Raw genomic sequence first — 13,181 nt, forward strand, 5'->3', positions numbered from 1 at the left:
GATTTATTATTTGCCGATATATTAAGATAACGAAAAGCAGGATCGCGAATATGCGAAAATTCGATTTAAAGACTGCGACAGCGATCCAGAAGAATTTCGATAAAAAGAAATGGTCAGAGATCTATTCTAAGATCAAAGAAAATGAGCAAGATTCGACTGAAACGATTATAACTCTTGCTGGAGCGCGACAGAAGGAAATGAAAAAGGTTAAGAATCAATTAAAGGAGATGCTTCCGATATTAAAACCTTCAGAAGTGAAAAGGTTTAACATTCATTTTCATTTTTAGGATAAAAAGATGTGCGCGCTCTCTCTATTCCTTTGATTACATGCCATACTTATTTAAAATTACAACAACGTTATATATATATTTACCATATCTCTCACTATTATTTATCCTTCTTTGCTTTGCTTCATCTATTTTTGAAAAATACAAAGTTCGTCAAATTAATTTTTTTCTAATAATTAATATTGACACATCGATCGTCGAAAAGATTTCATTTACCACTTCACGAAGCTATTATTCACGAACTCGAGGAAAATGGTTACGAAGAATCCACCAGTTATTTGAAAGAATTGTTTGAGCTCGATGAGGAAACTCGGAGAGAGGCTGGTCCTGGTACATTAACATGGAAGAAACCACGTTTGAAAGATAATAAAGATGCGATGACACGTCTCAAAAAAGGCTTGATTGCTTTCGAACAAGCTAAAAACGCTGGTGCGTGAAAAATTAAAAATATATATAAAATATATTTTTAATTTTTAATACCATAATATTTGTCCACAAATAAAATAGAGAGGTATTCTGTATTGAATTATAACTTACACTCACTTACATAACAACGAATATTTAAATATAATAATTTTGATAAAGCTCAATAACATATATGATTAAAAAAATAAGATGTAAGATGTGCCATTACATGATTAAAGAATATTTTTCGTAATATTATAGGAGATTCGCTTTCCATGAGCATGGAGTTTTTAGATATGGCATTATTTTTTCGAGCAATGACATGGGAGTGGTGGTGGGTAGCGGAACGACTTTACCGTAGCGCTTTAGTGAATGCGAAATTAATCGAAAATGATGAACGACGAACGATATCATTGATACACTATTTATATGGTCAATTTTTGCTCGAACAAAGTTAGTAAATCACGTAATGCATGTAGAATTATATATTGCACAGCAAAAAAAAAACAATTCTTCTGAGCTTACTAAAATCGCGACTTGTTTTCTAAACGTCTCTTTTATTCTTCGACAACATAATTATAATTTTGTGATATTATCGTTCACATAAAAAATGTATTAATAAAATATTTATTATATCATCAAGTATATACACTTGTACACATCAATAATTACAAATTAAAAATTAATTTAATTATGATTATTAATATATTATATTACATTTTTTTTCATAATTAGTACAAAATACAACGGAATCATTATATCATTTAAACATTGCTCGCGAAGCATCTGAAGGAAAACATTGGAACGCGTCAAAAATAACTGGTCGAAAAGAGGAAACTATTTTTCGAGAATGCAATGTACTTTTGTACAAAGCGCTGCTGATGCACGCGCAACAAGTTGATCCTAATCAACCGGATATTATCGTAAAAATATATACAGAAGCTCTAGCACGAGCAACAGATTGTAAATTATTTTTCATTTTGAAAAATACGTATGATAAACGTTATATTTTTCTCTAGATTTCATTTTTCTGAATGTTATATACATAATTCAATCATCAATATTTCACCATTATTTGAATCCATTATTAAAGTTTATAAATACAATTAGAAAATATTTATCACGCCGTTTAAAATTAAAATTAAAATTACAATAAACTGCAAAAAAGGGACTTTAGATAATCTCGATATATACTGCTAAATAATTTGACTTTTAATTATTACTCATTTATTAATTATTACAAAATTATTAATAAATAAAGTCTATGATGCAAATGGAATATCAGAATTATAATTTTGACAGAATATGCCAAATCATACATATTACATATATTGAATATGTTGTAATAACAATATATAATGTATATATTGTTATTACAATATATTCAAAATTGCTCGAGACCCGCTTTTCTTTTTTACCAAAATTTGGAAAATCGAAAAATTCAGTAGCATTCAAAAGCTCTAAAACTTTTCGATTTAAATAATTCCAGCCTTCGAAGATTAAAATTCAATGCTAATTTTTTTAATATTAAAAAAATTCTAAGAGGTTCATTTATCTATTTTGTAAAATGATTAATCATTTCGATGTCTCCACAGCTGGACATTATGAATATATAGCAAACACTCTGTACGAGTTAGGTAAGAATCAGTTACAATCCGGCGATGTGAAGCTCGCTTTCCAGAACCTTTCCAAGTTTTTAGCGATGGCAAGGAGGATCCCGGATCCGGAAGGAATCTGTAACGCGCATATGGCTCTGGCACTTGTGTATAAGTTATGTGTAACTCAAATCTGCCTCTTCTGAAAAATGAATATGATAAAATAATAAACATCAAATATAACACAGATACAGAGAAAATAAATTTTGAGTATTATTCGTGTCGTATCTTATATCACACATACTTTGTCTCTTTCTCTCTCTCTCGAAAACAATTTTTTAAGACAATTTACATTTACAGGAATTGAACAATGAAATAAACGCGGAAAAGCATCTCCATTTGTTTAGAAAAAATGCGGCAGAGTTTAAATTGATGAAAAAACTCGCGCAAGCACATTATTGCACTGGCGAACATTTTCTAAGTAAGGTACGAATACATTGTCGAACAAATTATATTTCATAAGCAAATGTTAGAATTATATATTGGGAAGAAATATTACAGGAATAGAAATTTTTATTTTTTCGCGCGTTACAAAAATTATTAATAATTCCGGCACATTCTTTTAAATTAAAAATAAATTTTTATACTTTTTAGAGAAGATCAGATATTGCGACTCCTCATTTGGAAAAGTCCTTTAATCTATACAATGAGCTCGGTTTGTATGATGACGCTAATAAGGCGCGAATCTTTGCTGGAGTTTCGAGAGGTAATCAATATATTTGTTCAAAGTGTGAAATAAAAAATAAATAGATAAAAAATATTTTATATATTCATTATATATACGTTAAAATTCTTTCGCTCGTTTAATAGGACAAGGAATTATCGATCAATATATCGATCTCATACTCCAGTGCGAAGAAGCTGATTCGACAGCGATGTCGATGCTTTGTCAATGGAAAAATCGTAGAAGCATTTTTTGGACTGAGAAAACGTTACACATTAGTAAAGCAATAAATAAAACGTTAATCGTTTATTTAAAATATTGTAAAAAGAATTTATCCCAATTTTAATCTCTAATTGATTTTTTAATTCGAAGCGCAATTGTAAAAATATCATCGCGTCCGATTCATATTATAAATTAATGTAAAAAGTGCAACATTACTATTTCAGAGGATTCGGAAGGATCTTTTACATTGGAGAACGAGACATCATCGCTATCTATTCCTAATACTACGCTTGAGAAGATGTGATAAATTCGATTTGATATGTAATTATCAGAAGATTATATCTCTAGATATTTACACAATAAAAATATAAATTTTTATATAAACGATATCTCAGCAACTACATTATAATAAATTTTAATTCTTGTAATATATTGACATCAATTGGTACTTTCCGATTCACGCATGATGCGCATGAAGTGACAGAAAATGTATAGTTCATGTCACGCATATTATACATTTTCTGTCACTTCATGCGCATCATGCGTGAATCGGAAAGTACCCTTTACGAGTATTATAAATGGAATGAATATGACTTTCAATTATTTAAAAATTACAACTTGACAAGTACAAATTTATTTTTAATGATATAATATTAATCGCATAAAGTGATACTTTTGTACAGATAAATAATTTCGTCTTATACATATGCTAGTATCGCGTAAAAATTCATAAGTGGAGGATAACACACATACGTTTCTACATGTAATGATTATATTGTAATTTAATGAAGCTAAATGTTCTAAACAGCATAAAAACATTAAAAGACGTCTTAATGACGTCTATAAGATGATAAAATCTATTTTAAGGACGTGTTACTTGTTCACTATATGAACAAATTAAAGAGTCATTTTAATAAATTTGTTATTATCGATATTGTTTGATGCAATATACTTAACGTATAAATCATATAATTACGCATACACAGACATACACAACAACAGGTTTATTAACATTATTATATTAATGTTAAAAAAATTTTAAATGTGCATATGAATTTAGCAATTTTAAATTTAAAACAAATTTTATAATTATTTATTGCCCTAATATAATTTACATATGTATAATACGCGCGGATGCGCGAAATCATATCTCTCGGGAGCAATTTTATTACATATACTGTTTTTCTTCAGTATATATAAGAATATATTTGAAAATTCCGACTGTAAAACAATACGTATAGATAAACGCCACACAATGTCTATTTTGAGTAATATACTCTACATGAGAAAATGTAATAATTCATATCAGAAGTAAAATAAAATTAAACTAGTTAAGTTACGATATTAATGTTTTAACATATTGATTATCAATACGTAAAAATGTTAAAGTTTATGATAAAGAACTACTTATTTAAAAAAATTACATCAGTAATTTATCATATCATTAATTTACCACTAATTTGCAGGAAACGTATATTTATTATATAATTGTTATCGATTGACATGGTGTGTATGGGCGAGTGGATGCGATTGATGAGTGCGCGTCGAGTGCCAATGTCGTGTATGAGAGCATGTATGTATGCGTGCGTGCGTGTGTGTGTGTGCGTACGCATGCTCGTATAACGTTTATTTATTTTATTTTTTTTTACATTTCTGTAAAGAAAAATGTTGAAAAGTTTAATTTAACACCATTATCTCATCGAGTGAATTGTTTCTTTATAATCTTGTGTGGAAATTTAAGGTGCTATACATTTTATATCATATAAATGAATTATGTATTACATAAATTTCTAACAAATCGCTGTGCAAGCATTTTTACAGAATTGCTAAAATTCATCTACACATATCTTATATCTTATGTCTTATAATAATAATTATATATATTATCACACTATGTATGATACACATATAAAGAGTAGATTTCCCTTTCTTCCATCTGGTTTTTAATTTTAGGTTTCTACTTCTTAATCATACAACAAATAAGTCCTTTCTGCTTTTGAGGTTGAATTTTTGTCACACTGGTAGCTTGTTTATTCTGTTACATAAAGAATAAGATGTGAAATGATTGCTCTCTCTCTTTCTCTCTCTTATATATTATATCTAGTTCATTTTTAATACAAAAGAATTATTCTTCTAAATAATCATAACTATCCTTAAATAATAAGATTTAACATTTGATAATAAATTCTTACAATCTACAATTTTATTGAAATCTTTTCAACTGAATTATTAGTATATTTATATAAATCACCTATTTATTTATCTATATAAGAAAAAGAAACAGAAGAACAAGTTATATTTCTTGAAAACTTCGGCATAGAGAAAAAAAATTTGTGACAAAAAGGATATATTTATAAAAAGAGATATCCAACACAGTTTTCTCTTTTCTTTCAAATCAATCTAATTATCTGGATTTGCAGACAGATATGAAATTGCACACACAATCACTTGCATAATCATGTACAGAATATATATGATGATTGTGTGTGATAGATGATAACAATATAACGCAATTAATCTAATGTGATATCATTGTCGTCATCTATATCCATAATGCTGATTGGATCCAAAGATGGCATATCCGCGCTATTGCGTATCTCGCGCGTTATATTCTCCAGGGTCTCCATTTCAGTATCTTCCAAACCTTTCGTGTTATTGACGTTCTCTCTTTTTTGAACTTCGGCAGCTGCGAGATCAAATACTTCTTTCAGTATCATACTAGCCGCATCCATGGAGCTATCATTCGAAATATGATTCGAATTTTCCCGTTCTTCGCACTTGTTATTCGTAGTTGTATTGTTTTCGATCAAGTCTTCGAGATTCTTTATAGTCTCCTCTAATTTTTCATTCTCCTGTGAGCTGTCTACTATAATTGTTTCTTCCGTGATTTTCGCGCATTGTACTATATCGTTATTACTATCTGCAGTAATTATCGCAACATCGCTTTCGTCTTCATCGCCATCTTCCGCCTGATTAAGTTTTTCACCATTCGAAAGATCCAATTTAACGGTATCTGTTGCACTATTAAGCTTGTCAACATCTATAATAATGTCTAGTTCCGTATTCTGTTCATTGGTCATATCTTGCTGCTTTTCTAAGGTCTCTTCGACCTTGTTTTCGTCTACAATTACTGTATCGTCTAAATCTATTTGATTCTTTAATGTTTCTGTCTCATCAATGATGCTCGACACATCTTTTTCCTTTTCCTCTGATTCATTTACATTTTCCTTCCCAGATTTATTTGTTAAATCACACTGATTCATTTCTGTATCCTCTATTATCTCACTTTCATTATCTTTGCTAGTATTTTTTAAATCACTTTTGCAGCTTTCACTGTGATTTTTATTATCCTTGGTTGTGTTGTCAATTGAAGAAACTGATGGCCTAGTTACTTTGCTATCATGCATTATTTCTTCGTGAAAATGTTCCTTGTTATCATTAATCTCATCATTAGACTTTTCTTTTTCTGTAGTAGATACTTTTGTATCATTTTCAGCAGTTACATCTTTGTCTTTTTCTGTAGTAGATACTTTTGTATCATTTTCTGCAGTTACATCTTTGTTTTCTTCTACATCAACACTTGTACACAATGTATTACAATTTAAAAATTTGGATGTAGAAGACGTGTCCTTTATTGCAGCATCTTTCTGTGCATTTGTGTCTTCATCTTTCGATGAGTCAATGTCTCTGTCCATTGATGTCTTTCTATCTTTGTCTTTTGTACCTATATTCTTTGTATCTTTATTCCTAATATTTTTATTCTTTGTATTTGTTTCTTTTATATCTTTGCTTTGTTCTATTACTGTTTCATTCGGTACAACTATTGATTCTGATTGTTCAGATTCTTCTATAATCTTCTCATCACTTTGAATTTTTGTAGATTCCTCTACACATAATTTTGTAGATTCCTCTACACACAATTTTGTAGATTCCTCTACGCATAATTTTGTAGATTCCTCTACACTCTCTGCATCTAGTTTGTCAGTTACATTACAATCTTTACTGTTTGCTTCTTTCTCCGTTTCCTTATCGTTTTCTTTTTGTTTTTTCGGTAAAGAGAAGATTTCTTCATCATCTGTATCTACAACATTAATAGCGATCTCTTCAGATGAATCGTCGGTATGTTTATCAATTGATGCGGTTTTAGTTGAACAAGCTTGTATTTCTTTGGAGATTTTATCTTCTTCAGAGTCCATTTTCAACTTCTTAATACTTGGAACAGTTACTCTTTTCAATTTTAACGAAGCTTGCATGAGATGTGTTAGACTATGTTCCACGTTTGCTAACTTGGTGTCAAATTTCTTACCACATGTGTCACATGTATGGCAATTTTTCTGAACTTCCGGCGATGTTATAGATCTCGGACTTTTAAATTCCTCCAATGTCATTTCCGTACTAGAGATAGAAGACGATCTCTTCCTTTTGCGAATGTTCTTTTCCTTGTTTGTACGCGCATTCGAAGCGTCTTTTGTCGTTCTTTTTACATTCGTATCTTCGGTGGATGACTCGTCGGTAGTTTCCGAACGTACATTTGCAGTTACTCCTTCAAGAATAGTTCTCAATTTCTTTCTATCTGGCTTACTCGAGGAAGGTGACAAAAGCTCTGTCTTTTTCGCACGATCTGATTTCTCTTTTGATTTCAATAGAGAAACATCAGAGTCCGAATCACTAATAGTGATTGTTCTTTTATATTGTCCTTGTCGCGTCATAGGAGACTGCTGCTCCACATCAGACGATACCTTTGTTTCATTTGTATTTGCACGTTTTTTGCTTAATCTTGTTACTTTCGTTGGCGTGCTCTCGACATCTTCATTCTTCTCAATATCAATCTGCCGTTTCTTTCCTTGTTTTGTGTTATTGTTAATAGTATTATTTTCGGACTTAGATACGAGGCTTGAGCAGCTACTTTCAAACAATCTATCTTCTAATGAAATGTCATCTGATACATACGATTTATTATTTTCATTTTTTTCGATCTTATGTTCTTTCTTATTCTTGCTTTTGTCCAGCACATCTGTCAAAAAGACTGCGCATAGTTTTGTTTCTGCCAAATTGGATTCAATCTGTCGCGATCGTCGTCTCAATTTGTCCTTACTTGGATCCATCGTTACCCAACAATTTTTGCATACTGTTTGACGCGTGCGATGAAATCTGTACATATCAGTGCCACTCGGGACAATACTGTGACACTCGTCGCATTTCCGGATTTTTGGTTTCGCATCGTTTCGCTTAGCGTTGGATCGCCCTTTGCGGTTTTTAACGCGCTTATTAAGTGCCATACTCTCACTATTTTCGCTATCAGAATTTATTAGATCATAGAATGTAATATCTGGAAACGTAGTAATAGTCGTTTTACGATTTACAACATCTGTATATACCTGCAATTTAAAAAATGCAATTTTATAGTGCTATAAGTTTAAGAAAAATATTTGAGATAAAAATAATAAAATTGCAAAAAGCACATATTATTTATAATAAGTTTATTACTTTAGGAAAATTTGAATAGTCTATCTCTTCATTAATCAAAGCCTTCAAATTGATGAGTGCTTCTTGGTATATTCTCCTCAAATCATACAATACATCCAAATTATATCGACATGGCAGACATATCAATTTATCCCTGTCTTCTTTAAGCTGCACAAAAAAAAGAATAAACTTAGAATGTTAATTAACTAAATAATTCAAATTCAATTTTAATATAGATAACAATTATATTATTTATTTATAATGCAAAAATGAAAAGTATGAAGATTTAAACTTACATCTTCATTGAAAATCTTGCGGATCTTCTGTAGAGGACTAAATATTGCACGATTATCCTTGGTAATATCAAAGATACGATTTCTTTCTACATGTTCGAAACATAAACAACAACATGGCATCGATGCGTTGTTTTCTGGTTTTGAAGTTTTATGTGATTTCTTATATTTTTGCACAAATTTGGTACACTGACCTAATTCGTACGCACACTTGTAGCATATTTTGTTGGACAGTTTGATGCTTTCATTAACCTATGAACCAAAAAAAAAAGATTAGAATCTTTTAGAGAATCATTAATTAAATCATCTTAATTTTCTAATCATTATTCTCAAGTTAATAATCTTTATTATTTTAATTAGATAGTAAGGGAAAAAAATTCAACTATTTTATTGATAAATACATACATATCTCTCATCAACAAGTGAACATACACCAGACAAATGTGACAACACACAATAGTAGGCTAATAATCAAGTACATACATGTAAATATTTATTGCATGTTTTAAATATAATTAGCAGATCTGAATAAAGATGCAAAAAGCAGAGTGTATTACGAAAAGATGGACGTAGGCTCTAAATACTTCATTTATTGTCCTCATACGTGTACCACAAAATGTCGGTAAAACGAGATACAAGATGGATTCAATGCGCATCATTTCTCGCGTAGAAGATTATATTATTCATTTACCTCATCGAGTAGAAACACGTGAGAGTTTAAATGGAATCTATACCATTTATCGCGTAAAACCTTGAATATTTTTTTCCTGACGGAGATATTGTTAAGATTGAAATCATTTGCATCTAAGGCGTAATAATTTTATTAAAACGCAAGTTCCACGTCTCGGACACAGATGACGCGGTTCGCATCAACATTTTCGACATATACACACGATCATAGGACGATTATATGTATCAAAGCATAATCTAAAGAGAGAAAAACAGAATCCCTCCTCTCTATTTAGAATTTCACGTACAATATGAAATACGATAAATATATCCGCCCTTGAAGAACGCTTCGATTCCAACCTATAAACCGGTTCAAGCGATTCTAACCTAAACAAATCGAAATTTCCGATCGAGATGAATTCTAGGTTAAACGCGAGAAACGATTATAACCTATCCGATGATTTAATTGGCTCTTTTTCGATCCAATCCGGCAAACTTTGCGAGAGTGCGCGTTTATTCTACGTTATCGTACCTTGCTGGACAGACATATCTCGACCTGATTGACAAATGTGTCGCGGTTGTCCGTCGTAATGTCTAGAAAGACACCTTCGTCACTCGCGCACAGAAAGCAATATCGGCCAGGCATAGCGATAATGATGTAATTACGTCAGCATTACAGGTCCCCCGGTCACGAGTGAATCCCAAGATTGGCGAAATCCTCTTCATTCACGTAGAGGATACACGCGATGCCCTCACTCTTTCTACGCGACCGTAATGTCGCGTGTATAACGCAACCTAAGCTCCAGACAGAAAAATTGGCGGTAAGCTAACAATCGACGGCAAAACATGGCGGACCAACGCGATGTATCGGCGACCATATCGATATAACAGAAAACGGTTCGAATCTTGCTCGAATTGCCCAATTCTCGTCTTTTATCTTTTTCTTTACAATTCCTTTTCTACGCAAACGATACCATACATGACAAAAATTTGTCATTAAATCGAATTTTGGAACCGATGACTCCGATGTCACATTGATCAATTATGATATTATACTTGGCTACTTATCTGAGAAATTAATCGTTAACGATTTTAATTCGAATGTATAGATGTTAATACTTAAAAATTAACATAACACTACGCTTCATGTAAAATCATGCTAAAAAAACAGAAATAAGATTTATTTAAGTAACAACACAAAATTATATTTGTACAAAGATATCTCGACATCATAGATATCAATTTGCAGTCCTTCATTTGTTTTTAATTTCAAGATATCAAGATCGGACCTCACATTTATCAGACGAGAATACTTTTATATATATTTATAATTAATATTATTATTTTAATATTAATATTAATTATAAATATAATATTATTATTTTAATATTAATATTAATTATAAATTTAATATTAATATTATTATTAATATTGTTATTTAAATATAATTCTTTATACTTACATATAAAGAATTATATTATATTTAAATAATAATATTAATATAATTATAAATACATATAATAAAAAATTTTATATATATATATATATATATATATATATATATAAATCTGTGAACAAATATCTTGCTATCAATTGCATTGTCATGCTCTCGATTACTTTGATATCGTAATGTTTTATGTTATCTTTATGATCCGTTATGGCGAATGATTCGATTATAAATATCGCAAATGATATCTTGTGGCGAAAATACATCGATTGTGCGAATCATTTTTACTATTCAACTAGACACTTTCCGAATTTCCTCTTGTACAGTCTGTTTCGTAACTGATAAATCTTCTATTTGATTTTTTGTCCCACCGAACAAAAGTCTGAACGTTTCTAGAGTCGATGTAAACATATTCCTATAATGCAAAAAAAAAGTTGATCAATCTACTATTATTTATTACAGTAGCTCAAAATCATCGAATGTCCTTTTAATCATATATTTCTCAGTCGATTTCAAAATATTTCTCCAAAAAAATCGTAAAACAAAAAAAATGTTGAGTAATTTAGAAATTCAATTTCTCATTTGAAAATGAAAAATTTAAACAAGTTTTTGATAAAATACGACAGCAAGTAATACGAAATAATATTTGTCGATTAATTTCAAATTGAATTTAAATAAAATTTTGCAACTTGGAATTTAGTTTTTAAAGAGATGTAATATTGATTGAACATTTCCCGATATAAGAAAATATTTAAAAGGACACATAATATACACGGAGCATAGAAAATCTCCCCCGTGTATAGACGCTTTATCACTCGATAGCTGGATGGGCCATCACCTGAGACCGTCCTTCATGCTTGCATAAATCTGATCAGGCGGCAGCTTTACGGAGGGCATTTTCTCCTCTACAAAATCCAACCCGACGCATACCGCGTTGTCTATCGCCTTAAACGGCGTTTCCAAAACATTGGCGATTTTGCCGGTCACGGGACTCGCAAACTCCAATCCCGCACGCACCCCGTCCTCCGCGCTGCCTAAAATTGCCGCGACCGACTCGTGTGAATTCTTCGTAACCGCGTAAGCGTTGCAAAGCGCCGCTGACGCGGAGGCGAACACCGGTAGCGCCAACAATCGACCTGTGCATGTTATGTTGCGTGCATTCGCATCCGCCGTGTCATTGGTGACACTTGTCGGCGTGGTAGGATCGTGCGTGCCGCACATGATGCTCAATTGCTGCAAAATAAGCGGTATAACAGATGTGAGAGCGCCTCGCGCGTCGTCGAAAAAAAAATTATGTAGGATACATTATAATATAAATATGTATATATACTTTTTTCCTCGAAAATTATCATTGAAATTCACTTTTAATATATACATAGCATTATAGAAATATACGCCATACATGGCATTATAGAAATATACGTTATTTCCCTCCTCTATCTCTTTCTTTTTCTATACATATATATCTATTCTTAATCTTTTATTTGTTAGAAATGTATTGTCATCTAATGACATTGTGAATTTTGCATGTATACTTGTCTGATTTCACATAAAAACTTGTATAAAATCAAACAGAAAAAAGTCAAATCTAAAAACATGACAATCTACGAACGACTTGTATCGAATGATAATTTATTACTACGTAACGGCCGCGGATCCCGCTGTTGTCGTTATACGCACATGATACGCGATGCGCACGATACTCGAGGTTCTCAGGTTCATCTCGCGCGATCTCTCGGGATCTGTCATGTTTCCAACTAGACACTTGGACGAGACTCGCGACAATGATTCGGTCGAGGTTTGGTCGAGGTCGACTCCTAAATTTACTTCACCGGTACTCTACTCCTTTTACTCTACTTCTTCTACCTCGGCTATCTCGTGTCGTGTCGGTCACAACTTGATGCGTCTTCGGAGCTTTTCATCGACCGCTTCATGTTGACGCGACAACGATATAAAGCGCGCGAAATATGAAGCTCCATAGCTAAATTGTACATAGACAAGCGACAATATACGATACGAGATGTATGAAAATGTGTCCAAAAATTAACGCAGCAAGTTTCTTTCCAAGTATCA

General features: G+C 31.5%; 3 protein-coding genes across 9 annotated transcripts; 1 reads left to right on the forward strand and 2 right to left on the reverse strand.

Annotated features, from left to right (window-relative positions):
• The first annotated feature begins 48 nt into the window (after positions 1-48).
• Positions 49-3,659, forward strand: LOC145976785 (uncharacterized). The gene is made up of 9 exons (XM_083108184.1): positions 49-262; positions 493-716; positions 954-1,145; positions 1,428-1,655; positions 2,288-2,461; positions 2,646-2,773; positions 2,942-3,053; positions 3,158-3,289; positions 3,458-3,659. The coding sequence occupies exons 1-9, from the start codon at positions 51-53 to the stop codon at positions 3,535-3,537; spliced, it is 1,482 nt and encodes a 493-aa protein (XP_082964310.1). The 5' UTR covers positions 49-50; the 3' UTR covers positions 3,538-3,659.
• On the reverse strand, positions 3,303-10,521 carry LOC145976780 (uncharacterized). 5 transcript variants are annotated; one of them, XM_083108174.1, is made up of 4 exons: positions 10,328-10,521; positions 8,996-9,244; positions 8,721-8,867; positions 3,303-8,611 (listed from the first exon to the last, which is right to left on the reverse strand). In XM_083108174.1, the coding sequence occupies exons 1-4, from the start codon at positions 10,385-10,387 to the stop codon at positions 5,747-5,749; spliced, it is 3,321 nt and encodes a 1,106-aa protein (XP_082964300.1). In that variant the 5' UTR covers positions 10,388-10,521; the 3' UTR covers positions 3,303-5,746. The 5 variants fall into 5 exon arrangements, with proteins under 5 accessions (XP_082964300.1, XP_082964299.1, XP_082964301.1 ...); XM_083108173.1 differs by having other exon boundaries at positions 10,194-10,519; XM_083108175.1 differs by lacking the exon at positions 10,328-10,521 and adding an exon at positions 9,684-10,139.
• Positions 10,522-11,211: 690 nt separating this feature from the next.
• Positions 11,212-13,095, reverse strand: LOC145976787 (perilipin-1-like). 3 transcript variants are annotated; one of them, XM_083108189.1, is made up of 3 exons: positions 12,975-13,095; positions 11,947-12,341; positions 11,212-11,523 (listed from the first exon to the last, which is right to left on the reverse strand). In XM_083108189.1, the coding sequence occupies exons 2-3, from the start codon at positions 12,327-12,329 to the stop codon at positions 11,400-11,402; spliced, it is 507 nt and encodes a 168-aa protein (XP_082964315.1). In that variant the 5' UTR covers positions 12,330-12,341; positions 12,975-13,095; the 3' UTR covers positions 11,212-11,399. The 3 variants fall into 3 exon arrangements, with proteins under 3 accessions (XP_082964315.1, XP_082964316.1, XP_082964314.1); XM_083108190.1 differs by lacking the exon at positions 12,975-13,095 and adding an exon at positions 12,439-12,771; XM_083108188.1 differs by having other exon boundaries at positions 11,213-11,523; positions 12,789-13,037.
• Between the last annotated feature and the right edge of the window lie 86 nt (positions 13,096-13,181).

The sequence above is a fragment of the Camponotus vicinus genome, unplaced genomic scaffold, assembly GCF_025532165.1.
Source record: "Camponotus vicinus isolate PSW18456_S1 unplaced genomic scaffold, iyCamVici1.0 SCAF_9, whole genome shotgun sequence".
NCBI lineage: Eukaryota > Metazoa > Arthropoda > Insecta > Hymenoptera > Formicidae > Camponotus > Camponotus vicinus.